Raw genomic sequence first — 27,207 nt, 5'->3', positions numbered from 1 at the left:
CAGATGAATCCAGCTAGAAGAATTTGTTTCCTAATAGAGTTGGCCATATGATGAATAAAGATTAAGCTTCCAAGAAAAACTTGAGCATTTAGGTTCAAGTTTGTAAGGACAGCCTCTGTTTAGACAACAGATGTTTAAAGTAACTCATCACCAGTCATAACTTTTATAGATAAATCATGTATGCATCATGTATGTGATGACACTGACTCAGAAGTTCTGACAAAGTGCCTTTAAAATTACTTGAAAAGGTTTGTTGCTCCCTGTCTGTTCACGCCTGCAGGCTGGTATGAAGGGGAACGGTTGCGGGATGGTGAAAGAGGCTGGTTTCCCATGGAGTGTGCTAAGGAAATCACGTGTCGCGCCACGATCGACAAGAACATGGAGCGGATGGGACGTTTACTTGGACTTGAAACAAATGTGTAGATGGTTTTTGCTTCTTCATACTGTACTAGAGGATTTGCACTAACTGCTGTCAGCAGGGAATGGCTGCGTGCACTACAGCTCTCGCATGGACGATGTGGGTCACAGATGTGTAAAATCTGGTAACAGAGCACTGATGTTTCAGATAGTCCTTTTTGGTTTGCATTTTGAGAGCTCTGAACTGATGCCTGGCTTGAACTGTAGCAGATTTCAACTAGAAGTAGTTTCTTAGGCATTGGAGATTAGCTATGCATTTTTTTTCCTCAGATTTCCCTTTCAACTTCAGTTCCTTCATCCCTGCTCTTTACTTACACTTCTGCCACTCTTTTTTGATCATTTTGACTTACTTTCTTTTAAAGTTGGACCTTGCTGTAGCAGACCGAGCACCAGAAACTCACCGAATCTGTATACTGAGCTGGAGGTGAACAGGAGCACAATAGTGGGGAGGGAGTTCCTGTTCCTTAGAAACTGCAGTTGTACGTTCCCAGTACAAGTAAGTGGGTTTAAGGGGATACTTCCCAGCTGTGTCAAAAATCCTTGCTTAACCTGAGCTAGAATGAACAAGCATGTAATTCATAAGGGCTTACCTCTCCAGCACAAAGCCAGGGAGGAGCCGGATTTGCTAAGACTGAATTAGATCACTGTAATCACTGGGTGAAGCTGACACAAGGTAAGAACTAGATATGTGCTGCTTGTGGTGGTGGCCTCCAGTACTGGGTGTGGGTACTCAGTCACGCAGCTCAGGCGTTCTGGTGCTCCGGTGTTGAGATTCCTGAAAGCAAGCAAGAAGTACCAAACCGTACGTAAAGTACATAATGATGTTGAGTGTCTTGTTCTCAGATCCATTTTAGCACAACTATCAGACTCAACTTGGGCTTGTTTTCATTAAGAATAGCCTTGGTGTGAGCAGTTGTTAGCTCGCTCAGATCCTTCTGGCAGGTGTATCTTACGGTGTTTCTTCCAGGAATATTTTTTTAAGCTTATGGGTTTTGCCAAATGAACAAGCCCTTCTGTCTTGTGTCTGCTGTCTGTCCTCAACTCTAAAGGCTCTTTTAGCTCTGAATGCCTTCTTGGCAGCATGGTTGCTTTTCCAGTACCTTGCGGTAGGTTGCACCTTTAAAGCTTAAACCACATTTTCAATACAAAGTACTTTCAAGATGCAGAGAAGTAGCTGTAACACATCAATGTGGTTTTTTTCCCACTAGCATCAATGTAAGTTTTAAATGCCACTGCTCTGGTTCAGGATTCAAGTGTCTGGACTCACAGGATTTTTTTGATATTTTAAAGGATTGTATAACTGCTGGAAATGTGTCCATTTTGTTTCAGTTTTCTCCAGGTGTTTGGCTAGGTCTTTCTATTAAGTTATTGCTGTACAGCAAGGGTTTTGATGGAGGATGGAGACTGCAGAAAACATGAAGTACATTCTTCTGTGTTTTTTTTCTTCCTTTTTGCTCTTCTGTGCTAGAGGAGATTGATTATTTCCTTCTGTGGAGGCAAAAAGTTCAACTGAACTTCAGTTTACTGAACTTCCTCTTTAGCAGTTGTCAGCGTGTTGAAGCCACACGCAGAAAAAGAGGGAGTTGTAAGACCTGTAGGGATCTAAGCTGCCAGGTCTCTGCTCATCTCCGCTGTACAAGGTAAGAGCACCGCTGAGGAAGGACGTGGGAGCTGAGAGCTCGGCACCTTGGGTAACGTGGTTAGCTTGGTGTCCTGTCATTGCCTTCGTGACTGCCACGGAGCGGAGGCTGGAGGGGAGCAGGAGCCACCCCCCCGGCACCGTGCCCTCGGCTCCAGGGGCGCCCAGCTCGGTGCTGCCGCACGCTTCTCAGCTCCCGAGAAGCCCTCTCACCATTGCACTACCTGCACCACCTAGATTTTTGCAGCTGCAGTTTAGCTTTGGAATTTCACAGAAAAAAACAACCACTAAATATTGTGTGAAGAAAATGCACTAAAAAATGAAGTAAGTTTCAGTGCATCATTTCTGTATATCCGTGTAACAAGTTGTACTATAAAAATCTTCACCTTTTAAGGACCAGCTGGTAAGTCAGCAGGCTTCAGTACCTGCTAAATAAAAACAAGGCAAAAAGTTGTAAGTACACAGGCTTTCTTCAGCCCCCATCTTTTTTTTTTTTTAAAAGGGTGGTGTTTATATTCTGTACTATGGTGATCTGTGAGTGACTTTGTTTATAAACATGTACCTCTGTAACAACTGAAAATCGATTAGGCAATAATTTTGTACAAAAATTCTTACCTTGGTAGTCTGACAGTGGTTTTACAGCCTTTTGAATTAATTTATAAATGGACTGATAAAATGGTAATGGTATAAACTGTAAATTGAACAAAGTCTTATTTAACGTAGTAAAAAATACTGCTAATATTTTAACAAAGAGTTTATTGTACACAGGCAGATGTTTAACAAAACTGAATGTATAAATCCAGGCATTAATTTTATTCAGATTTTTAATACTGTATATATTTTTTCATACCTTGTCTTTCCAAATAATGTTTTAAAAGCCATTTTTCCTATTCTCAGACACAGTTCTTCAGGAATTAAAGACAGTTATGATTTTATAGGACAACAATCAATAAAATCTTTTTAAATCCTTACTAAAAAAAGCTTCAATTTTTCTTAAACTGCAAATTGTTAAATGATAGTTCCTTAACGTCATTCTTGTCAGAGAGGTTAAATTTGTTTTGTAACTTACGTTTGCTTGTTTTCTTCCTGTTTTGTAAAGATAAACAGCACGACTGTGTCCTCCATCCCTCACAGACATACCTGTACACAGGAGGTTGGAGCAGTGACCAAGCACAAGCCCGGGACCCCTCGCCTCTGGGTTAGGGAAGAACCGGCAGGGTAAGGGCATGCAGGCGCTGGGGGAAGGCGTGGGGCTGCAGTGGGACAGGTGCCACAGAGCAGCCCCCAGGCCCTTCCCTCCTGCCTGATGCCGGCTGCTTACACTACAAGCTTTCAGTTGAGCTGGAAAGTACAACTCGTATCATTATTTACACATTAATCATGTTACTGTGTAAGTAAGGATCTGACCACACCAACCCACAACCACCTCAGCACGCTTCGGTCTGGTAACAACCCCAAGCACCCCAGCACCTGGGGTTGGAGCAGCAATCCCCCACCTGGGGTTTTCAGAGGGGAAGGAAGGTGCTCCAAAAACAAGCCTGGCCTTCTCTGCGCCTTTTTAACCCAACAGACAGCACAGCCTAGTCACAAACTGACTGTTGTATAAAAAACAGGTATGCTGGATCAGAGTGGTGGCGCTCCTTATACACCATAGATAAATACAGCTGACGCTGGATTAACTGACAGGAAGCTGTGCCCCCGTTTTAGTCCTGTTTTCTTCAGGGTAACACGAATAAAATGAATAAATCCTTCTGAGCCCATGATTCAGGTGGACAAGAAAGGCCACAAGGATGATTTCTGTCAAGCAGAAGGGAAAAAAATAAAGCCTCTAAAAACTGAAAGTTGGTTACATTTGCAGAACATCAAAATGAGAAGCAAAGGCTTTATTCCTACAAGATAAACCTGGAAATAATGTAGCTATGTCTGCAGAGCAAACAGAAGGTAATAGGTGGCTGCCAACTAAACTGCTGGCACTACTCAGGCCCTAGTTTAACACCCACCCATCACTTTCAGCTAAATCTCAATCTTCCCCCAGCCCCGGGCGAGCACAAATCCAGCCCCAGGGGTTAAAGGGAAGAGCAGGTCTGGCACACTTCCACAGGTCTGACCAGACTAGTTCTCTCAAATATCCCGCTTGAAATGCTAAAATAAGCATAATTCATCAAATGGTCTTAGATATCTGGAAGCATTCAAAACATTAAGAACTAAGAGCAGATGAAATAACACTTTAAAGAAAAGTATTTTAATGTAACACTATACCTATACATGGATTGCTTAAAAAAATTAGAATACAATGAACCCTTAAAGTGTATTCCACCATCAGTTTTTATAACCATGAAGCTCCTATAGTCTAAATTTTTCCATCGGTACTGATGATAGATGGGTACAGAAAGTGAAGAAAGATGAACTGAAGGGGATGAATGGAAGAAGGTGAGAGTATTTCTGAAGACTTTCCTCCCACAGCACAAATTCAACAACATACGTTTTCAAGTTAGTTTAATTAAGCTATCATTACCTTCTGTGAAAATGTTGGTGAGAAAACTGCTGCAACAACACAATAATTACTCCCCACCCCCAAGAAAAAAAATATCTTTTGAGATGTTTTTACCAATAGCAAGAACAGTTTAAGCACAATTAAGCCGTACTTTAGCTTCTTTCCCTTCCCCACCCCCCAAATCTGGTAACAAATATTTAAAAAAAAAAGCTACAGTTTTAGAGGACTCTGAGGAAGGACAATACATACACCAATTAACATTGCTAACAATGCATTGTTTCCTTATTTAAAAAGCTATCATGAACACAGAATACCATGCATATACAGATATTACCAACTATTTTGAAATAACTGCTCTTCAGTACGAGGGAATTACCTGCTTGCCCTAAAAGAGTTTTTCCCTCTAGCTAAATAAATGCTATAAAAAAAAAACAACGAAACAAAATAAGTGAATATGTCAGCTTTACCAACACAGATGAAAGCGTGTCAACTATAGCGCTCGTTCTGAAACCGTGGAGCATAGTTTCTGGCACTTTCATTCTCCTGTGTTGTGATTAAGTCTATAATAGCGGTCAGTACTGCTGTATCCCTGGATGTAGTATCATTCCAGTCCACCGGGTGTGGGTTTTCTATTTTTTCCTGTAGAAGATCATCGAGCTCTTGTCTTAAGTTCTGCAGACGAAAAGTTTGTTGGAATGAAAAGAGACAGGCAAGTATAAAGCTACACAATGTTACCACAGTAAGTTCAAATCCCTTGCGTTCTCTGTTCTCCTAATCCTTACGCCTGCTGTTCTTACATCGATTTATTTCAACAGCGCTACCTTCAGGATCAAAAGCTGCTTTTCAAAAAACTAGCTTTGCCTTTTATGACCTGATCATCTCTGGATGTGATGGCCTGTTCACCCATTAGCTGACTCTTTAAGGAGACTAAAAATATTTGGGTTAAGAAAAAGGAAGTCAGATGCAATTTCTAGGATCTAATAATCAACCAAGCTCTATTCAGCTCCTCTTTTCACTGGAAAGTATTATTGCCAGCTGAAGAGCCCATCCTCATGTTCCATATCCATGTGGTTATTTCATGGACTGATCAGGTCATCCTACAGCTTTTCCTACAGATAACTACAGAAATTATGCTCTTCAAATCTCTTACTGTAAGATGTTTATAAGCCCTTTAAATCTACCCTATGACTTTTCTCTGAAGCCTCCACTATTTTTCAACATCCCCATGAAATTTTCAGCAGAGGCTTTAACAGCACCTTCCTTCCAACACTGCAAAAGGCCCACAAGCCTCGCTGTCATCAGTCCAGCTATTACAATGGAAACTCAAATACATAAATAAAACTTCTGAGTGCCTACTCCTAAGGCCAAACATAAGGGAGTTCATCAGTGTTTACTTCTACCCAGTTTATCATGTGATACAACAGCCTGGTCAGAATGTTATTTTTACTGCAACTTTTTAATTTGCATTCATATACAAACCTTCAGTAGGTATCTTTCATTTACTGTGTATACTTCACATGCTTACTAGGAATACATTCAAAACATTTTGTTATCTCCCTACATCAACAGTTAGGCAGTAACATCAAATACAAAAAAAACCTCTGGGAAGAGTTACTGTTACACTAAGATTTCCGTATATATTATTATTAAATATAGTTACCTTAACTAACTGTGCTATTCTAGCTGGAGACTGGAAAACAATCCATTCATCCACAGCAATGGTATCCTGATCTTTATCCTTCTGAATGGATATATCTCCTCCAAAGAACAAGAGGCAGTACGGAGAGACTTCTGTACAATCATATAAGTAAATCTGCAAGAAGACAAAATTGTCCAGTCACCCTTGAAAGGATGTTAAATGACATCACTAAGCCTTAAGAAACTCAAAATAGAATTCCAGAAGATCATTTTTCAATCATTCATAGATTTGCAAAACAGATTTGAAGCAACTCAGTTGGAAGAGTTACATAAAATCAGATTAAATGGGAGCAAAAACAGTCCCAAATACAGTCCTTCACAGAAAGCGGTGAACTCCAACTAATAATTCCATTAGCAATCAAGCAGGAAAAAGAAAGCTTGCAAGCTTTTTTCTTTTTTAAAAAACAGAAGCAGAAGCAAGAATCTAACAGAACTTAGTATACTAGTTATTTGTGGAACAATACCACCAAGATCCCACAGAACAGAATCTGATGGCATGTAAAAAAAGTGACCCAAAACACGAAGGCTTCAAACAAAGCTGCTGCATACCTTCTGGGCCACAATAAGGGACACTGTTCACATCCCCTGATCGAGCACATTAAAGAGCTACAAAAATAAGTTACACAAATATAAATCACGACATACACTGCTAGTTCTCATCTTCAAATGGTACACGAGCCAGTTATAATGGAACTCTGTCTCTTCCACATTAACAGATTTAGGATGAATATTAACTGTTCCATCTGTCTTGGTGCAAACTTTCACCCTGAAAAAAAAGTAGATTTAGCATGGAAATAAGATACTGAAGACGTAGCAAAATCACATCCCAAGTTAAAAACCCTCCAATTCTCCACCAGTGTTCTGAACTCCGAAATAAGGACATTTGAAGGAACTTCAATTTCTTTCCTCAGAAGACTGCAACTGAATCTACAGTATTAATTTTCAGATACCCCTATCTCTGTGCTTAAGTTTAAATTCACCTCCTTAATAAACCCTGTTGTTCTCTCAAGTAGAAAAGACATGTAGCACTGAACCTTCCTGGCAGCTGATTTATACCTGGCTCCACCATGGGGCTAAGATGCAGTGACACAGGATCTCCCGTCACATTTGCAAGTTTACTCTTACATTCGTCCTTCAGGTGACTGAAGCACACTGGACTTGGGTCAAAATGGAGAATCAACTGACTGGTAGTGCCAGCTGCAGACGGATCTAAATTAAGCAATCTAAAGTAGAATTTTGACTGCCTATTCTTACACCTACCATAGAAATAATCACTTGTTTTCTTTGTTCATTTTTTAATTCTAGGCACAGTGATCACTCCTAGCTTGGTGCTTCTACATTATATACCCAGGAAGTTCATCCAAACATACAACCCTTCATTCTGTCTTAAGTCATGTTCACAAGAATATAGATATCCTTCTTGTATATACTATTACTATGGATAACCATTAGTAAGAATAACCACTGATAATGCGAGAAGTGTTAGATCAGACCAGAATTGCTAGGCTCTGTCTTGCCAAACACTACAGAAGGAAAGAGTTTCAATTGTTGCTGTAGACCAAAAATGATGGTAAGACTCATTTAGCAGCTGTCTTATCAATATAATTTAGAATTACGGATTGCTTGATAATGTCACACCAATTACTTCACATACCAGCAGGTATGCAAATGGTCAAACATCTTTGCTCATATAAGTAAAGATCAGCAATCCCATGCTCCGATCTGTCACATTTTCAAATGAAGTAACCCACACCCTTGACTGATCTGTACAAAAAATTAAATTCATGCATTTAAACCATTGCTCTGCCTTGCCAAGCTACCTAACATAGAAAATACCTGAAACACAAACCAACATTGTACCAAATCCTTACATTTTTCTCTTTTTGCTAAAGCTTGGCCGAATCTTTGCAACTTTTGGATATAAACCAGCACAGATGACTGCTTTGAGCAACTTCTCATTATCTGTAAGAGACAGCAAAGTAAGTAATGCAGTTCCATAAACTGAGAATTTGACTCAAAAGCTTTCTGTTTCCTTCTACTGTTTACCTGAGTTGGTGTTAGATTTGGGATCCTTGGGGTCTCTGCTATTCACAAATCCAGCTGCAAGGAGATGCTCAGCAAATTGTCCTTTCATGTTATGCAGCATCTAGGAAATAAAAATTGTCCCAGATTGATGCTATGCCAAAAGGCTCCTCCCCTTCCCCCACAGATGTATTCCTCCATTTTCAGACCATCGGGATGTTACCTGGAGCGTATTTGAAGACAGGAAATATTCCCAGCAATAGTCTTTCTCAGTTCTGAATCCACGGCGCCGAGTCTCTTCCCAGCCCTAGAAATTCATACCATAGTTCAAAGGCATTTAAGCAAACACATACTATGAAAATTAAGTATATAAGGACAGACCAAAAAACCATAGGTCAATAAACAGTTACATTTTTTCTCCTTAAGAGAGAACGCAAACCCTTTCATCTCTTTGTATTATGTACATATGTGTATATATGTCCACACACCTATACACATACAGCAGAAAAACACAACATTTTTGAATTGAAAACTTAATTTTTCCATGGTGAGGAACAAAATCTAGCCAAGTTTGCCAGAATTTCATTTGTTGCTATTAACAGTCTTGGGCAGCAACTCTGTTTCCAGGCCATTTATTTCCTTTTCTTCTTGCCCAGTGCTACACAACTAAGTCTCTAACGCTTCTGAAGTCTGCTCCAGCCACTTGCAGGCGCCAGAAGGACAAGAGTTAATGACTAAGGGATTTTTGAAGAGCAACTGGGAAACTGCCACAAAGAAGTTCTACTGTGTTCATCCCTCATCAAATACACGTTTAGAAAGTAACAACGTCACCATGAATTTACATTTCCACCAGCATATCCACAAGAAATTAGGTTACTGAGCCTGAAGACAAGACTCCTTAACACTAGAAGGGTGAAAAGGAATTTGGTTTTACGTTTCTGTAGAAACCAGGAAAGAAATACTTCAGAGCATACACTAATCAGATTTTTCCTTAGATTAAAGCATAAAACCCAAACCAAAATTTCTGAAGGAAAGAACGTTAAAACATGCTTACTGTGAAAGCATTCACCACTGTCAGATGATCACTTTTTGTGTTCTTTGAAAGCTCCTTTCTTCTTGCATCTGCTACTTTCTCTTTGCCCTAAGAACAATTAGAACTTATAAAATATTCATGACTGACAGGCCATTATTCCTTCTAGGTCACCTTCCCTAACTAAGGTACATATATACAGCAATACTTCATATGGAACATACATAAGAAGTGATGCTACTTCCAATATTCTGTAAGCAAAACACAATACTTAATAGCATGTAAGGCAAACAGTACTTATAAATATGTAATTAACCTGAAAGTTGTAGTTTAAAAGAACTTTAATCCTACATCTCAGTAGTGTCCTAATATTCTTATGAGAATCTTAAAATCTTATCTGTAATGCTCTTCTTAGAAACTTTACCAAAGGAATGACAAAAGGGTCTTTGAAGCTGAGGCTTGCTGCAATTGTAAGGACTGGATCCAAGCAACAGAATAAAGCTCCAAAGAGAATCATTTTTCCGATATGTGGTTCAACTGGTAATCGTGCTAGATGTACACCTAGTGGAGTCAGTTCCTCTTGTCTGTCCAAAGCATTCTGTCAGAAAACAAAACAAAACAAAAATCATAACTGCAGAGTGGAGGACGCAGCTAGCTTTAGTATGGTCAGACAGGAAAGTGATCGTGCAAATTACAACGAAACAAACATTCAACAGATACAAGAAAAGAGCACCCATCTTTACTTGTGTTTCAAGTGGTTTATTGGGCTCGGTGTCTTTCTGGACCAAAGTATGAAGACTAATTAACACTTGAGTGTCTTCTCCTGGTCAAGCTTATTTTTAGACTTGTATATTTCCCTTCAGTGTCACTTCTTGTTTCATTTACTTTTCCCTTTGCTACTTTACAGCCTTGTCACAGAACAACAAATATATCACTGAATTTTATCTAAACATTTATAGAAGTGTGACAGTCTACACAGTGCCTTTCATCTAAATCAGACACTGCAATGTATTGCTACAACCGATTTGTGCAATTAATACTAGGCAAGTCAGTAGTACGAACTGCTCATTAATCTCTCCTTCCTCAGCATCCAAAGGGGCACTGACATACGAGAGACCCTTCTCCTATCTGCCTCACTTACCCCCAGAAATACATCCTAAATTCTTCACTAATCCAACCGGGATAGAAATACTTGGTGGATTCACCATGAGCAGGGTGTTACACAACTACCCAGTTAAGGATCTGCATGGGATCTAAATGCAAAGTGTGAGCAGTGTTTTAAGTGATTCAGGAACTACTTTATGCAGTCCAAAATTTCACATAATATTTGAAGTTTATTTCCTCTGTTCAGTCGGGATGACAGGACACTGCATAGCCTAGGGATATAAAGGGTCTGCATAGTAAGGGTTTCAAATGTCCAGACCTGTACAATCAGAATGGTCTTCGATAACAAACAATGCAGTAATAACATGGCTGTAAATAGATTTTTCCTTGCATGAAACTGTATGTTAAGTAATACTTTACCAGCTCCATCAGATGATTTATAGCCAACATTACAGCATCACGAGATGGTGGATCCATTAGTTTGCTCAGAAAATAAGCAATTCCTCCAAGCTTTAGAATCTGAAAGAAAAAAACAAAAACGAAGATGGCTACCCACCTAAAATCAATAAGCAGTGACCACAGTAGTTACAAAAGGTGTGAATAATTCACAGCTTGAATTAGGATTTCAATAATTAAGAAATAAGGACAAAATAAAGACGTGTTAGTGACATCTTTTAAACATCTATTCTTCAGTATGTTGCGTGTGGTATGCCTTATGCATGCATAGGAATTCCATACAAACTGCCAAAAAAGAAATGTCACTCATGTCAGTTTTAAAAGAATTTTACAAAAAGGTAGTTTTAAGAAGCCTTATCTCTCAGCTCCCTGGCATTCTCACAGAAGCAACTCTGATCTAATATTTTTTGAGGAAAAATTTGTGTTCATATTTGTGTTAGAGTTCAGCTTTTATTTATACTAGACAATATATTTTTCTCGGGTTTGATAACATTAGGCAAACAATTGCTGCAGTTATTAATTGCATATATTGTGCTTTTGGTGTGACAGAACTTAGACTTGAAGACAACTCTAACCTCAGAGTTGCATTAATTTAATCTCTCAAGCTCTTATTCCAACAGAAACATCACTAGTACACGTTTGAAGATGCATATGCTTACCTTGATTTGCAAGCAAAGTTCTTCCAAAGGTGTCCTCAAGATCTCAGGTAGTTGATAATCATCTAGAAGGCTAGCACGGAGCCCATTGTATAGATGGTAACAGTGACCTGGCTGAACTCTAGAACATATTTAAAGAAATAAATGCATGCTTTTTCTAAGACACTGTGACATTATGACTGTGTTCATTTGTAAGCAGCTTTCCAAAACACTTCAGGGAATTAGAACTGAAGTGTATTCAATTGTAATAGCCATTTCAGCTTTCAGAAACATAGACCCATCAACAGGAAAACAAAGGCACAGAAAATGCAGAAATCTATCAACTGCTCAAAGGGAACAATGAGGAGATCAGAGAAGAACGGTATGTCTGAACAAAAGATAAAGTATTCCACGAGGTATTTTGAGGGGGAGTGAAATTTTAAATAATTTGGTATATATCTAAGCAACATTAATTTGAAGGCAATTTTCATTTTAATGTATCATAGTCTCGTAAGTGAGGTGTGAATGTAAACGCTATGAAATTTGAAAAAAAATGCAGGATTTATTCTTCTATAATAATGAAGGAAACTCAGGACTGAAATGCAGCACAAGTTATGTCAGTTTCTTAGGAAACCAACAAACCATTCTTTCCCTAAGAACAAGGGAATCATACTACTATCTGCTTCTGAACATGGGATTAACAAAGTACTACCTTCAGCACACATGAGCTCCAAGACAGACTGAAATTTAAAATCATAAAGGTTTTCTAACTAGCCATTATTCTTACCTTCCTGCTCGACCTTTCCTTTGCTTGGCATTAGCTTTACTAACCCACTCTGCTGCCATTGTGCTGATGTTGTTCTGGGTATCAAAGTGTGTTTCCTTTATCTTTCCACCATCTATAACGAACACCACGTCATCTATTGTAATGCTGTTTGAAAAAAGAGAAAAAAAATGCAACTCTTCATCTTTGCAAGTTTAACCTAGGATCTTAGGAAGGTTTAGCTTCTCTTTACCCCCTCCCAAACAGCAAGCCAAAAATAAAAGTTCTGTGCTTAGAATTTCATTAAGAAGAATGTTACTAAGCAGTTCAAGAGCAAGCTTGTTTTATTCTCCTAGGTCTGGCACCATAGAGTCACCATATGCAGTTATAAAGTCTGTAGAGGACAGGCAGCTCACATTTATTATGTACAACAACTGCAAGTCATTATAAATCATCCATGTTTTGATTTTTTTTAAACAATTCTCAAAGGAGAATTCCAGCTTAGTCTATAGACGTATCAGAATTGAAAATGTTATAAATCAATCATACAAATATTTCAAATGCATTTTGAAAAAGTTAAACAGGTTTATATTTTTTTATTTTGTCAAAATTATAGGTTTTTTTTTGTCTGCATAGCTAGCTATTTACCTAGTCTCTGCAATGTTGGTAGCAATCACGATTTTCCTTACTCCTGGCGGGGTCTTCTTAAACACCTGTAATTATCCATGGCCCATTTATATGTTTGCCAAAACCAAACATACGCTCAATTAAAATTTTTGGTAGTTGTGAAATGTTACTTTATTGCATAATAATAAAAGACAAGCATACCTGAGTCTGGTTAACAGTAGGCATCAATGAATGTAAAGGTATGATAATAAACCTATCTGAAAATTAAAAATCAGTAGAAGATACAGAGTAAGCACAGATACTTTAATTATACAGGAAAATCAAGAATACAGAACAGAGAAAATACACTGCAAGTAAATCTACTATTCCCATTTCTTATTCTGAACTGTTTTTTACCATGTAGATAATGGCGTATTTTAATTTTTTTTTCTATTTGTTAGCAATGTTCAATATATCGGTGTTAAGTGCAAGAGACACATTCTGAAATACAGACTTATGTGCTAGAAGCTCAGAGGAATATAAACTGAATAAAACTAACCACCAGCTACAATGAAAGGTGGGGCTGCGAGGGGAATGGGAAGAGAACCCTATTTCTGGGTTGGCTGACAACTGTATACTAAACTTAACATATTTTTCTTACAATTCATCTCGTTGTTTTATCAAGTCTGTTACCACAACAGCTATACATTGCTGCTTGTTTAAACTAAGGGGCCAAGGCATCTTCAAATGCATTCTATTTCAAAGTATAAATATCTGTGAAATACCTAAGCTTCTCAGGGATACAAAATCATTACATTACTCCGCAGAAGTCTCCCCCAAAAGCTACTAAAACATAAAACACACATAATAAACTCCTTTATACCTTTTTACTTCAGAATTTGCCAGTTTGTATTATGCTATGATGGCTTGGTAAATACAAATTACTGTACAGAACATAATATATTCACTTTTAAATTCATTATTTAATAACTGCTCAAGTTTAATAAATAAACTGACATTCTCCTCTAGTTTTCAGTAAGTTCTCTATCTATAGAACATACACGACATGAATTATAGTAAGACCATCTTAATAGTCAAAAGCATAGCTAGGACAAGTTAGCTGAACATGAGGTATGCAAACAAGACAAAATAAAGCATATAGGATAGGCATAGGATATGTTACTGTCCTATTAAAAGGAATCTAGAAAAAAAACTGAATTTAAAAGAACCACCGGCAAAGTATTAGAGGGAAGTTGCTGAAGCATCAAGCAAAAATAAGAAGTTAACACAGAATGAAGAAAGAATTTAGTTTTGGATGGAAGTTACTGTAGCTATGTAAAAAAAATGCTGAACACACTGCAATCATTTTGAAAGGGAAGAAGGAGGGAAGAAGAAAAGTCCAGCGCAATACCAGCAAACATAGGCAAAAATAAAAGTTTGCCACTAATGCTGCTGCTAAATTTGCACATAAAATTTTGTTTTTACCTGACTTAAACATGACTTGTGACATCAAGAGATCATGCAAAGTGCTAATGTTGTCCCATCCTGGAAGAAACACTAGAATTGCACCATCCTATATATAAAAGAGGAAGTGAATGGGAAAAGTTAGAATAAGTTACATGCTATGCAAAAAATCACCTACTTGCATACTGACGCATATATTTCAAGTAAGTGATACCTGAAACCTCACTGACTACAACTTGAAATATTTTGTTTACTACAGAAAAAAAGTTTGTCTTGCTGCATATTTATCTGAGCTTAATAAACAAAAACTTCCTTTTCAACATTTTCCCCTGCAGCATTTCAAACACTGCCATGTAAACACTGGAAGAATTTGAGCTGCTGTTAAACCTAAAAGAAACTAAGCGTAATTTTCAACAAAGGAAGAACAAAAGAAAAAACAGCAAGTCATCCTCATTATCTACAGCTTAAATACTCTATCAATTGAAATATTAAGTGAGTTGACATTCTCGAAAATCAAAATTCTTTTCAGTGACTCACCTACGGTGTCACCTCTTCCACAGATGTTTTTGAACACAGAAATGAATATATAACTTAAGGCTACGGTGTAACCTATGTATATTACCCACGGCAACAGAAGTTATTCTTTCAAGTTTGTTACTGCTTCAAGCACAGAATCCCTCTGATAACAATGTACCTAACAGTATTAAACAAAAACCCTTTTACTGGGACTCTAATTAGGATTTTTAGCTTCAGAATCTGATGGTTTTGTATTTCAAGATCAACCTCCTCTAACAAACAACAGAAGAGAAGCTACAATTTGAAATAAAGACTATGTAAGAGTTACTATACTGGTCAGAGCCTCACAGAAACTGAAACGTGTAGGTGAGTAAAGTTCTCAATGCATTTTTACATTAAAAAGTAACTAGTTGCCTTGTCATTACATCTGAAGCACATTTAGGGACAACTACCAATGAAACCGGAATAACTACAAAGCGTGACGAGCTGTAAGTAGGAAGAGCTTCCTAGCTGCACGTTTGGTAAACGTGACTGAATTTTTGTATATCCTAACAAAATTCTTATCTTCACACAGATTACTTAGGCAGAAAACTATTTAAAGCCAATGGCACACTGTAGATATGAGGGAGTGAATATCAACTCTAAGCAGTGCTGTGCCCTCTCTCCATCATTCCTGAGAGGGAAGCTCCTAGATGTTAAACATTTAGTTGTACACTGAAGAGGTTTTCAAACTGGTTTTCTACAGCTATTTCACAAACCGTAGGTTTTACTACACACCACAAAGAATACTACCTTGGACAAGATAAACACATGCAGCCAGAAAAAGAACTAAGAGTTAAAATTTAATTTGCAATTACACTACTATTCATCAAATGACTAATGTGTATGAAGACATCTAAAAGCTTATCCTAAGGAAAAAAAAGCCGCAATCGGAGTTAAAACGGAACCCAAACCTTCAGACTTCTATCCCATTTTATTTGAGTCAATCTCTACTATCATCAAAAGATTTATAGTCTCTTTAGAACAAAAGAAAAAAGTCTGAAATTAACATATTGAATGTATGTGCAATATTTCCAAGCTTTTTACACGCGTAGCTATCATTAATGCCTACAACTGTTATTGAAGAAAACTTAGATACGTGCTACCTTTTAAATATGGAATTTACCCCTTTATTTCAAAAAACAGTGTCTGACCACATTCTAAACTCAGGGCTTAAATAGTAATTGGGTATTTAAAGCTGGTAGATTACTTTTGAGAAAACAAAAAAAAGCAAAACTAATAAAAAAAACTCTTCTTTATGTGTATGTAATAGACCAAACTAACTACCAACTTTGACTTTCTCCACCAGCCACTGACCACAATTCAGTCATAGCATGAAAACATGATGATACAACACAGAAACATACCTCTTCTTCCAAAACAATGTGTCTGATAAGTGCTGCTATAAGGTCAAGATCAACCTTGTCATCGTCCATCATTTCCAAGGCATCTATAGTACTTGCGGAATACCTACAGGCATCAAAAGCATGCATATTGGTTACTTACTAACACACAGTCATGCACTCATGTCTGCTGTAAGGTTCTGCAATCACTCATCTGTGTAACCTACTACTGCTCAATTTCTTTCTTTCTTTGTAGGTACAGTTGAACAGGCATGCTACTCTGGAGTCTTATTTTAGTTCAATTATTGCCAGTTTAAAATAGTAAGTTTAAGAATTATGACTGAACTGCATTTGGAGCATTTCCATGATCTCTTTGGGTTATGGGTCTCTCATGGATTATCTAGGATCTAAATAATCTGAGTTTACCCTTCAGTTTATCTCTCCCTCACAGTAAGTACAGAAGGCATCTCATCTGCTCAGCTCTTTCTTTTCATGAAACCTAGTACCAGTTACCAATTTGTTCCAAAGACCTGTCTGAGAAAGGGATGGACACGTACAAATGGACAAGTAGAGCACGGGATAGAACAGAGAGCACTGAGGTCTTGCTCTCTTAGGAAAGGGAGGTAAAACAGAGCCACCTATATTAGTTATTGTTGTGAAGCTGGATATATAGAAAGTCACAAACTGCAGAGGTAAAATAAGACAGGAGAGGAACAGAAAGATGCCGTTCCTGAAATAAATTTGCCAGGCTACCTAAGTAACCCACTTATTCAGATACCAAAGCAGTCAAATGCTGGCAATCAAAGAGAATGTCTCAAGCGCAGAATCTCTGCTGGGTGCTGAAGAGGCAAAGTTTTTTAGCTTGGTTTTAAACCACTCTCAAGGAGTACTAAAATGTTCATTAAGTTAACAACAATTAATGCAGAAGAGTGAGAACAACCTGCCCCGCAGCTGCCTTAAGTATTCTGGCCACCGTTCCCTGTAGATTTCCTCTTTTTCTTCTTTTTCTGGTCTGCTTATATGCCCTTGCATGAAGCCTTTCTTCCACCGTGGCCGACGGTCTGTGTTTTCTGGCATATACCTTTAAAGTTAAATAGCAAATATAATTAAATTTTGAAACTAGTCATTTAATCCAGCTGCATAGTAGTTTTCTAAACTGTGGACAATATACAGTACTTTAGCTGTACCATGTTAATAGGATTCTCAAATTTTCCTCTAATTTTTTTTTTCAATTACAGAAATGATAGGTACCATCTATAGTAAGCATGAAAATAAGTAAAAAAATAAATATCAATAAATATCAAAGACTAGCTTAATTTATCCACCTGAAAATTCACCACACTGAAAGAAAAAAATGAAGTTTTTCTCCTCCTCAAACCAACATTTCCAGGTTGCTACAAGCTTATTACTGTAAAAGCCACTGAACTTCCCTCGAAAGGTTTTCTGCAACAAGATGTCCAGTGTGAGTTTACTCCTGAAAACCACAACTAATTTTTCAACAGGCTATTTATACTGAGATAATCTTCAAAAAGACATACGAGGTAAAATGAAAAACAAACAAAATACTATCTATACTGGTGTTGAGAAAATACACTCACCTCAACTTCTCAATTACATCTTCAAGAAGATACTCCACCACTGGGAAAGTGAACCCGGGTATGTGAACCATTGGGCAATTATCTGTTGAGAAAGGCGTAAGTCATTTTTCAACAGCAAATAAAATAGTGTTCTGAAGTAAAAGAGTCAATAAACATTCTTCATTATTTTTGCAATATAGTTTTCAAGTCTATAGGTTTTTCTTCTCCCCTTTAAATTCTCATGGAAGATGTCAAATTCAATTTCCAAGGACGTGACTGAACAAAGCAAGCATAGGTAGCAAGCAGTATACTGTTCTCCAGCATATTCACCTGTTTCCAGTTACAGGACGGCACTTGAAGAATGAAGAGCTAAAGGCTTCGCTCTCTTTGCCCACTCACACTATGACTCCTAAAATACGGTAAATATTAGAAGCCTAAATCACTTATAAGGAAAATTCATAGGAAGCATTTAACCTACCAAAATATTCAGAAAACTTCTCTGCGTTTAAAGTAGCGCTCATTAGTATTACTTTCAGATCCAAACGGACATTCAAAAGATCTTTAATAATGCTCATTAAAACATCTGATTGAAGATTTCTTTCATGAATTTCATCAAGGACTACATGACTAATACTGGACAAATGCCTAAAACAGAAGAACAAAAAAAGTAAACATTTGCTTTTAGTAAAAGTTAAAAACAGAGCAGAGACCAACAAGAACAGGTCATTAATCAAGTCATTTGATAATTGTATTTAGTTTCTAATAAAATAGGAAAACTTACTTATCTGACTGGAGCCACTGTAGGACAATTCCTGTGGTACAGTATAAAATTGAACCTTGTTTCCTCGGTAACCGACTGGAAGAAATACATCAAGAATTCTTGAGTTTTCTTCTTTATTTTACAAAGTACTTAATAACAAGCTTAAAATTAAAGAGCAGGTCGTTGTTACAGGCATTACAAAGTACGCCTCATTCTTGAACTTGTTCACAGTTCAACTGGGGGAACGAGGGTGTAGGCCAGAGTCACGGCATTTTTGTTGCTGGGTAATGAAGTACTTGTAGCCTGACGGAACCTCTGACATCATTTCTCATCATTTCTACGTTGATCTGCTGACCCCAAGCTCTCGCAACTATCTGAACTCAGCACAGATAGCAGCTATAAGCTAAATACACAGCACTGTAACAGTCTTGATTAAACATTAAAGAAAAACAAATGAGATTCTATAAACTAGTGCTTCAAATTAAAGTGCTGGAAGGACTGAACTGTCATCTCTCACCAGCAGTTTTTCCATCAATGGTAAGTGAGGTTTCATTGCTTGCTAGTAACATCCCAGGTAATTTTTTCAAAATACAGATCACTGCAAGCATAGTAACTTTTGTTCTATGGCACTAGGTCTATGAACTCTTGTTAACAAGACTAAATTTATTACCTAACCTTAATGGAATTACTCATTATAACAAATGCATAATTTTACCCAGAAATACGGCTTATAGCATTCTCTCCTTTAGCATTTTAATTTTTCCTTTAAATTAATTGATTAGGGACTTCGCTTTTAACCTCTGTGTATAGCAAAACCTTTCAGAAGAACTGGAAAAAGGACTTACTAGTGAAAGTGCGGCCTAGTGCTAACCAATCCTGCCAGCCTGAAGTTCAGAACTGACTTCGCGTTACAACCTCAAATCACTCATTTACATGCTACACAGAATATGATAACCACGCTCAAACTTTTTGGTATTTTTCAAAAACTTTATTCCCTATACCAGCTATTCAGAGGAATGTCTTTTGGAGAAAGTAAGAGAATAAAAGCACTTGTCCGTGTTAAGAACTGCCTCACAATTTTTTCTTTTTGAATAGACACCACTTTACATGAAGCAATAAAAACTGTCAAGAGAGCCTCTTACCTCTGAAGACGAATCTGGTATCCCGTACTCTTGCCATTACCGCATGCTTCTGCCCTTTCAGCAGCAACTCTCTCAGCCACCTTCAAAAAAACAACAGCACGTTAAAAAAAAAAAAAAAAACACACGAGGCTGATCCATGATTTAGCTACTCATCAGTAAGAAACACCTAGAACCAAGATGAAATGTAAACAACAACAATAGAACACCCTGAAAACCATCTTTTCCCTTTCATTGACAGCAGTGTTTCCTGTCAGCAACTCAAGAACAGGTTGGCAAGCCAAGACACGTTTTAGAGAAACACAGCCATCTAGGCATTAGCAGTACATACTCCAGAATGCACCACCCCTTTCAGTACGGCCAGCTTTTCCTCATGGAAAGTGAGGTTCTATACTGATTTCACATTTAACTATAAAGAAAAGTAATTACTGTGCACTGGAAAGCCAAGTTCTTTCTTGCTTGTTAATGTATTTCTAAAGGGCTACACAACATTACTGTAGTGTTTATCTCACTTCACGTTTGCACTGCCCAGTCCATGACAGTCACCAATATAAACCATGCCTACATTCAAGGAAAAGGGAGGCATACGGTGCCAGTACTCTAATCACTACCGAAACTTACAAAGTATCGAATTAGTCTACGTTAATAAAATTGTTATTTGTAATAGAATCTATTAAGACTGAAAATGAATACACAAAAAACAACCTTTCCTGTCCACTGCAGGCAGAATGCTAATCTTGAACTTTACGATTAGTGTGACAACATCCAAAAGTAGATACTGTGCACCTCTCAAAGAAACTGATCTATCTGGTCATTTGGATTTTTTCCAGATCTGAACTTCAAATAAACTACCAGATTGTATACTCAGCTAATAAACTTGCCCTGTAGCTTAGGCCCAGTAAAAAAAAAAAAAAAAAAAATCTATTTTCGTTCAAAAATTCTAAAACAGTAATTTTATCTCAGACTTATGGTAGGGATGACAACAAAGAAACACACCCACAACCGTAAGAAGTAAGTTACTCAGTTTGTCAAAGTGGCACTTACCGAGATAGCACTGATCCTCCTAGGCTGAGTACAAACAATCCTGCAGGTAGACCCTTTCCCTCGCTCTATGTAGTCATCCAAGATGAACTGCGTGACTTGTGTGGTCTTTCCACAGCCGGTTTCGCCACTTATCACAGTTACTCGATTATTGTTTATAAGGTTTACAAGTTCCTGTTTCCAAACAAAGAAACCATTTGCAAGTATTATCATCAAAAACAAATTTTGGAAGTATTTTGATAATTCTCTACTACTGTGAAGTGAACTTTAAAAAAAAAAATCACAGCAACCATATACCCATCTGTTTCCATTAATACTGAAAGCTCTGAAAACTTCAGCACCTTCATAAAAGGCAACAAAGGCTTCCTCTTACTCCCAGTTGCACAATTTTTTTCTCCTACTTCAGAAAAGAAATGAATCTTTCTTCAAATTAAACATACGCTTACCTGTCTCATCCCATACGAAGGGAGTTTCTCTCGGAACCTCTGAGAAAAGAGAAAATAACAGTACGTGTTTTCAAACACCTGTTCAACACTGAAGTAATATTAACAGATTTCATCCATGATCTGGACGAAACAGATCAATAACGTGACAAGCTGCTCAGCCAAGACTGAACAGGCCCACTAGAAATAAATTTAATTCCATGCATGTTCTCAGTTTCACTAAACGTACCAGAAATATTTAACACCAACAGTTCTGTACTCAAAGAGGCACGCATACGCAGTTTAAAGACCAGGGCCTTGAACAGCAGGCCTCCCATCTGACAGGTGCTCAAACCGTTTCCTTGTACAGCTTTATACACTGCCATTACAATAACCTCAACTACATTTCGAAGAGGTGTGCCTTCAGAGCCTATTGCCCTACTTTTAATTTTACACACAAACGCAGAGATAAAATCTATTTAAAAAAAGAGAACTGAAAATACACATCCAACTATACAATGCGAATACTTAAAATTTTGGATTTTAAACTATCAGAAATTATCACTGACAGCCTAATTTTCAATCCCTGTCCCGCTGACAAGGATGCGTTTTGTAAATTCTGATGGTACTTTTTTTGCTAAAATAATGTCTTGACAACTTTAGAGTAAATTAATTTTAAGAAGTTGTGTTTTCTAGTTAGTACAGTTTATGTAAAAATAAACCCAAAAGCTTTCTCCTTAACGTATGGGAAGTACCTGCATTTCAATATATCTAGGATCAGACTTCTTCTTTCTTAAATCTTCTTTAAGTTGCTCATCTAAATCGGTATCTTGCTGATTTTTTTCAAATAGATATTCCACATCCCGATCAAGGAATGTTTTTTCCAAGACTGGTCTCTGCTTGATAGGAGCTTTTTCAGGTTCTGGTTTCACTTTTGCGGGCTGTTCTGGAGTATTTCTGAAATAAGGGCAAAGAACAGAAACTTCAAAGGTTACCCAATATATGCCTGGCCACTGAGAAACGTACACTGAAAAGTTCACTGAACCACTCGAGGCAGATCTGGTTTTGGGACATTACATCCCCAAGTTGTTTGATCCCTAACCTGAAGGCAGTACGGCATACATCGCAGAAACAAAAAAAATGTACAACAGGATCACGTCATCAAAAAACGTACAACAGGATCTTCAAATGTAACGTGTTCTTTTGCATCAAAGCTAACGTACTAACAAAATGTCTCCATAGAACTACTGCTTAACGGTCTGTCAGAACCGCCGCCCTGTAACTGGATCTTTCACCAAAACCCAACCCCATCAACCCAGCGTACTGAAGGCAAGGTACGTGACCCCCCCCATTTCACTGCCTATTTAAATCCTTTCAGAAAAAGCGTCAAGAACGGGCCCTACTTCATAGAGGCTGACAAAACCTCCCAGCGCTGCCGAACGCCAGAAGAAGGATGACAAATGCCACCCGCGGAGGAGCGCTCCCAGAGGCCGCGGGAACTTGGTCACTCCATAACGTAAATCCCCTGCTGTGGACCTGGGGACCGGTTACAGGGTTTTACGACTGCAGGTAGAAACCTAACACCCCAAACTCAACAGCAGCCTGGAAGAGAGCCTTGCAGCAGTGGCTAGGGGATGGCTGCCTGCTGGGCCAGGGGCACTCGTAGAGCCGGGAGACCTCTCCCAGCGCACCTCCTGCCCGTTCGTGTGATGCCGGACGCGAGGCGCGGGGCCGGAGCCTTACCCGTCCTCGTCCCCGGACCACCAGGACATGGCGTCGGGCTCCTTCTCGCTCCTGCTCTGCACGGCCGTCAGCAGCTGCGCGATCTGCTCCTCCCGGCGCTCGTCCATCCGCACCACGGCCCGCTGCGGACGGCACAGCGCGGCGTCACCGGCCTGACGTCACCCGCTCGGGGCGTGACGTCACCCGCACGGCCCGTGACGTCACCCGCACGGCAGGCAGAGCCCCGTGAGGCGCCCGCCGCCCCTCACCTGCTGCCGGTCCGTCTCCTTGCTCCTCTGGCCCTGCTTCCGCGCGTACCACAGCCCGATCTCGCGGCCCTTCAGGTGGCTGGGGTGCCGCCCCCGGCCGCCGCCGCCACGCCCCCCGTGCCCGCCGGCCGAGGCGGAGGAGGAGGAGGCGGCGGGGCCGCCATCGCCGCCCCGGGCCCAGCCGCGCCGCTGCTCCGAGCTCATGGCCGCCCGCGGCCGGCACCCCGCCTCGCCCCGCCCCTTCCGCCGCAGCACTTCCGTCCGCCACGGGCTCCGCCCCGCCGCGGGCCCCGCCCCCGCCGCCTCCGGCCCCTCGAGCCCCCGGTTCGAATCCCGGGCCCGGGGAGTCGGCGAGTCCTGGCCCCCCCGCGCGGCCGTGCTTTTGTACGTGGGGCTGCAGTGCCAGAGGGAGTGTCCGTCTGCACGCATCGCTCCTGCTTCTCTGCCTTGTCTCCTTAACACGGGGAAAAACACGTGTTCTGAAGGAAATATTACAGAGTGAAACATTTCAGATAAATTTGTACACGTAAATGTTGGAAAGAGTAACTGCGCGTCTCTCAACGCAAAGATCATTTCCCAACGTCTACGACAAGTTATATTTCTTGCAATAGTCTTGGTGTCTCACAGATTATCGAGCCTTCCCGGGGCCTGTTACCCACCCCTCGCACTCATGTCACCCCTCCAGCAGCAGGCCGTCACCATGCGGGAACGGGTCCGCGCACCGAGCTCGTGGTGCAGCAGCGCGAGGAGAGCTCTGTGCCCTCCCCTCGGTAATCTGAAGGGAGTCAATCCTTGAAGTCAAAAACCCTTGAAGTCAGTCCCTGAAGACTTCAATCCTTGAAGTCAAACTCCCGATGAGGGAACATGAAAGTTGTCGGGCACGCCCTGGGGTGAGGCACAGCCAGAGAGGAGCCCACGCCACAGCTGTGACCCCGCGAGGCACTGCCGCCATCGGTGCGGCTGTCTCTGTGGGGAAAACCTATGTGTGTAAGGATGGGAGGTCGTTAATGTTAGCTTTTTCTATAAAACAAACAGAAGAGTGCAACATACAGGCATATACACACACAGGTACTGTAATTCAAATAGGAGCTGCTGCCGGAGTCTATAAAAGCAGAATTTATTCCGTTCTGAAACACCTAAATCTGCAAAATTCATTACGAGAGAGGAACATAATGCTCAAAGGTTCATCTTGGAAATCATTATAGTGATACATACCAGGAGGTGAAATCGTGTTCCAGAATCTATGTATCAACCCTAAATCTATAAAGGTAAAATAATATATAAGTAACATTTATTTTTTATGAAAATATTGCATTTTGAAACAGTTTGATGTTGTCAGATGTATTTTCTATCAAGATTAGAATAGGAAATTTACATTTCAGTGCCAGGCTATAGCTTTTATTTCAAGAAGCACAATCCTTTGGGGCTTTTGGGATTTGGGGCCTGGTCCTGCTTCTTACAGATTTAGTTTTCTTGTAACTCTGTTAACTTAATGCTATTCTCAGTGTACATGAGCACCACTGAAAGGAAACCCTAGCCCACTGGATATACTGCTTACCAAAGATTACCTCCGAAAGTCTTTTGCCCTTTCTTGTTCTCTATCCTTTGCATTATTCAAAAGCCCAAGTACTAAGAGCAGGGGAAGCCCAGGGGCTGATGCAGGTCACATTTTCCAAGGAATTTTTGCTCAGCCAGTTGCTATGGTGTCTGAGCAGAGATGAGGTCTCTTTCAAGTCACCTTCAAACGGTCATTGACAAACACTTTGCCCTCAAATGTCAAGCTGTCAGTGAAATACATTAAAAGGTTATACAGGGGATAAACAACAGAAGAGGACGTTGGTTTTTTGTTTGTTTGTTTGTTTTTCTTTAAAAACTATTAGAAAAGAAGTGCTTTAAAAATTAAGTCCAAATGCACTTCATAAAATGATAAAGACACATTGACACGTACTGAATACACAAACCAGGAGCAAGTGTTCTCACACAGCTTTTGCTGCTTTGTGCAAGGAGCTCTTATCTACTGAATAATTACAATTTGCATTTTCAGACAGGTTAAAATGTTTAATGATGTTAGTCACTTTAAAGTAAAATATAAAACAATCAGACATTTGTACATGATCAAATTTACAGATTCATTAAAGAAAAGTTCCTTTTCATTACAGCAGCAAGACAACATTCTACAATTAGATCAAGCTCAAGGTCACAGTTATGCAGAATTTCAACACCTCCTAATCCTAACCCCTTCTAAATGCATCCGTCAGAACATCTGACCAAACAGAAGCTGTGATGGGCTGCATCCTCCATCACAACCTTGCTATCTTTTTCTGGAGTGAGCACGTCTGTTGCTATAAGGCAACTTTCTGCATTCCAGCTGCAAACACAAAGCAAAGCGATATATTTGGTCCCTCTGCTCTATGCCTATGAATGTAATTTATTCAACAGACTTATTGTTTGTTCCTTCTACTGTAGTTTCTTGTTAAATCTGAAATATAACATAGTATCTTAGTGGTACTGAGAGTCTTGAGGCAATCTTACGAGAATCCTTATTTCCACCTTGGAAAGGCAGCACATGAAAACCACACCTTGCACAGAGTGATCCATCCCGATCGCAGCAGCAATGATGACAAACCCTCAGAAAAAAAGAGCTCCCAGTCAAAAAGCAGTAGCATTTCAAGCCTTTGCAGTGTATTTCATGTAAGCCTTAAGGACCCCATTCACTGTTTCAGCCTTGGCTTCTCTAAATTTGACACAAAACAGAGTATTCACGGGTTTTAGGTTGATTTCAGATTTATTTCTAGGTTCCCCGTAAGTCAGTAGAGGGACGGGCTCCTCCAGAGGGTGCTACAGGGCAGGAACCTGATCTAAGTAATCAGCCTCACGCTCGAGGTCAGCATCTGTCAGGGCTCTTAAGTCTGTCCTCCTTGAATAGCTTTGTCTCCCTCTCCTAAGGAGTCACAAACCAGTTGTAACCCCCAGCTCCTGACTCAGCCCTAAAGCGTGAGGGTCCACCCAGAGAGGTCTGATGGCAGGACTGCTGACTGAATATATAGGGGCAGAAAAGGGGCTAGTGTTCCTTGCGAGCCACAGGGACTCCTGCAGCTATCAGCAGGTGACACCCACTCTCACAGCTGTGTTGCTGAAAGTACTAGCTGAGGAAGAAAACAACATTGCAAATCTATTCCTTGCTTGGGGATGGCTGTAGTCTTTAAACATGAAAAATTACTGAAATTAACGTTGATGTTACAGCTCTTCAAACACTTCAAATGCTGCCTTATCTGGATGGAGAGCAAATATCTGCAAGGTTGAGAAACTTCTTAACTCGTTAAGAGATCATGGAGGCAGAAAAGGGCACACTTTAGAGTAACTGACAGGAAATTAATGAACATTTGATGCACTTGCAAACAGAAATGTCAAGGAATGAGAACACTTAAGTTTCACAATGTTGGACTTACAAAATGTGCACGCTTACATTTCAGCCACTTGTATCCAAAGGTCCATACGCTGGCCACTTACATAGGTATTACATATGAAACATGTACAGAGCAATAGAAAATTAAACCATCTAGATATCTTTTAGTCCTTTGCTTAGGCAAATAAATGAGTTAGTCTTAGGCTTGTGCTACATATTTTCAGGTAAATGATTCAAGTCTGGTACGTCAGTATGAGCAGCATTGCAACAGTCATTCAAACCTGTTCACCCCTATGAAGTTGTTCCCTCATTTTCTGCAGGTTCCCACAGACAGACCACACAGTGCCAAGCAAACAAGGCTGGTTTTTAGATTTTATTTAGGATTTCTTTTAGAGACAAGTGTTCCTCAAATAAATAGATATATAAATAACTTGAAATTCACTATGCAAAGCTGTAAAGCACTTAAGTATTTGCTTTGCTATCTGTATATTTTTAAATGTTTTAAACTATTTAAGAGTCTACCTAAATAAAATTAATTTGTGTGCTAGGAAAAAACAGTTGGCATTGTATTTGCTAGGGTAGCTTGAGTCAAGAGGAACAACATCTGTCAAATCAGTTTAAATGTTTAGGGTGAAAGTCTTTCTT

At 39.5% G+C, this 27,207-nt stretch overlaps 2 protein-coding genes across 2 annotated transcripts in view; one reads left to right on the top strand and one right to left on the bottom strand.

Moving 5' to 3' along the window:
• The window catches only part of ARHGEF26 (Rho guanine nucleotide exchange factor 26), a 49,963-nt gene extending 46,935 nt beyond the window's left edge, over positions 1-3,028 (top strand). Inside the window, exon 14 of the mRNA XM_035566521.2 lies at positions 281-3,028. Coding sequence (XP_035422414.1) covers positions 281-423 — 143 coding nt within the window. The 3' untranslated portion in view covers positions 424-3,028. The remainder of the gene's footprint in view (positions 1-280) is intronic.
• On the bottom strand, positions 2,796-23,395 carry DHX36 (DEAH-box helicase 36). Its single transcript, XM_035566528.2, has 25 exons — positions 23,157-23,395; positions 22,909-23,030; positions 21,921-22,122; positions 21,190-21,228; positions 20,747-20,917; positions 19,706-19,785; positions 18,585-18,659; positions 18,282-18,448; positions 17,825-17,906; positions 17,167-17,307; positions 16,251-16,353; positions 14,350-14,437; positions 13,087-13,142; positions 12,907-12,971; positions 12,283-12,426; positions 11,520-11,637; positions 10,825-10,923; positions 9,725-9,898; positions 9,325-9,411; positions 8,494-8,577; positions 8,295-8,394; positions 8,120-8,210; positions 6,894-7,014; positions 6,211-6,363; positions 2,796-5,222 (listed from the first exon to the last, which is right to left on the bottom strand). Exons 1-25 carry the CDS (start codon positions 23,358-23,360, stop codon positions 5,037-5,039), a joined length of 2,952 nt encoding a protein of 983 aa, XP_035422421.1. The 5' UTR covers positions 23,361-23,395; the 3' UTR covers positions 2,796-5,036.
• Between the last annotated feature and the right edge of the window lie 3,812 nt (positions 23,396-27,207).

The sequence above is a fragment of the Cygnus atratus genome, chromosome 9 (assembly GCF_013377495.2).
Source record: "Cygnus atratus isolate AKBS03 ecotype Queensland, Australia chromosome 9, CAtr_DNAZoo_HiC_assembly, whole genome shotgun sequence".
Lineage (NCBI taxonomy): Eukaryota > Metazoa > Chordata > Aves > Anseriformes > Anatidae > Cygnus > Cygnus atratus.
This window is presented reverse-complemented; position numbering and strand designations above follow the sequence as displayed.

What these genes read in the sequence shown, in the direction of transcription:
- DHX36 (XM_035566528.2), bottom strand. Translation starts at nt 23,360, where the DNA reads ATGAGCTCGGAGCAGCGGCGCGGCTGGGCCCGGGGCGGCGATGGCGGC. An exon ending in ACATTGTTTTGGAAGAAGAG is followed by an intron (nt 14,438 to 16,250) that starts GTATGTTTCTGT and finishes TTTTATATATAG; the next exon opens with GATGGTGCAATTCTAGTGTT. An exon ending in AGGAAAGGTCGAGCAGGAAG is followed by an intron (nt 11,638 to 12,282) that starts GTAAGAATAATG and finishes AATATGTTCTAG; the next exon opens with AGTTCAGCCAGGTCACTGTT.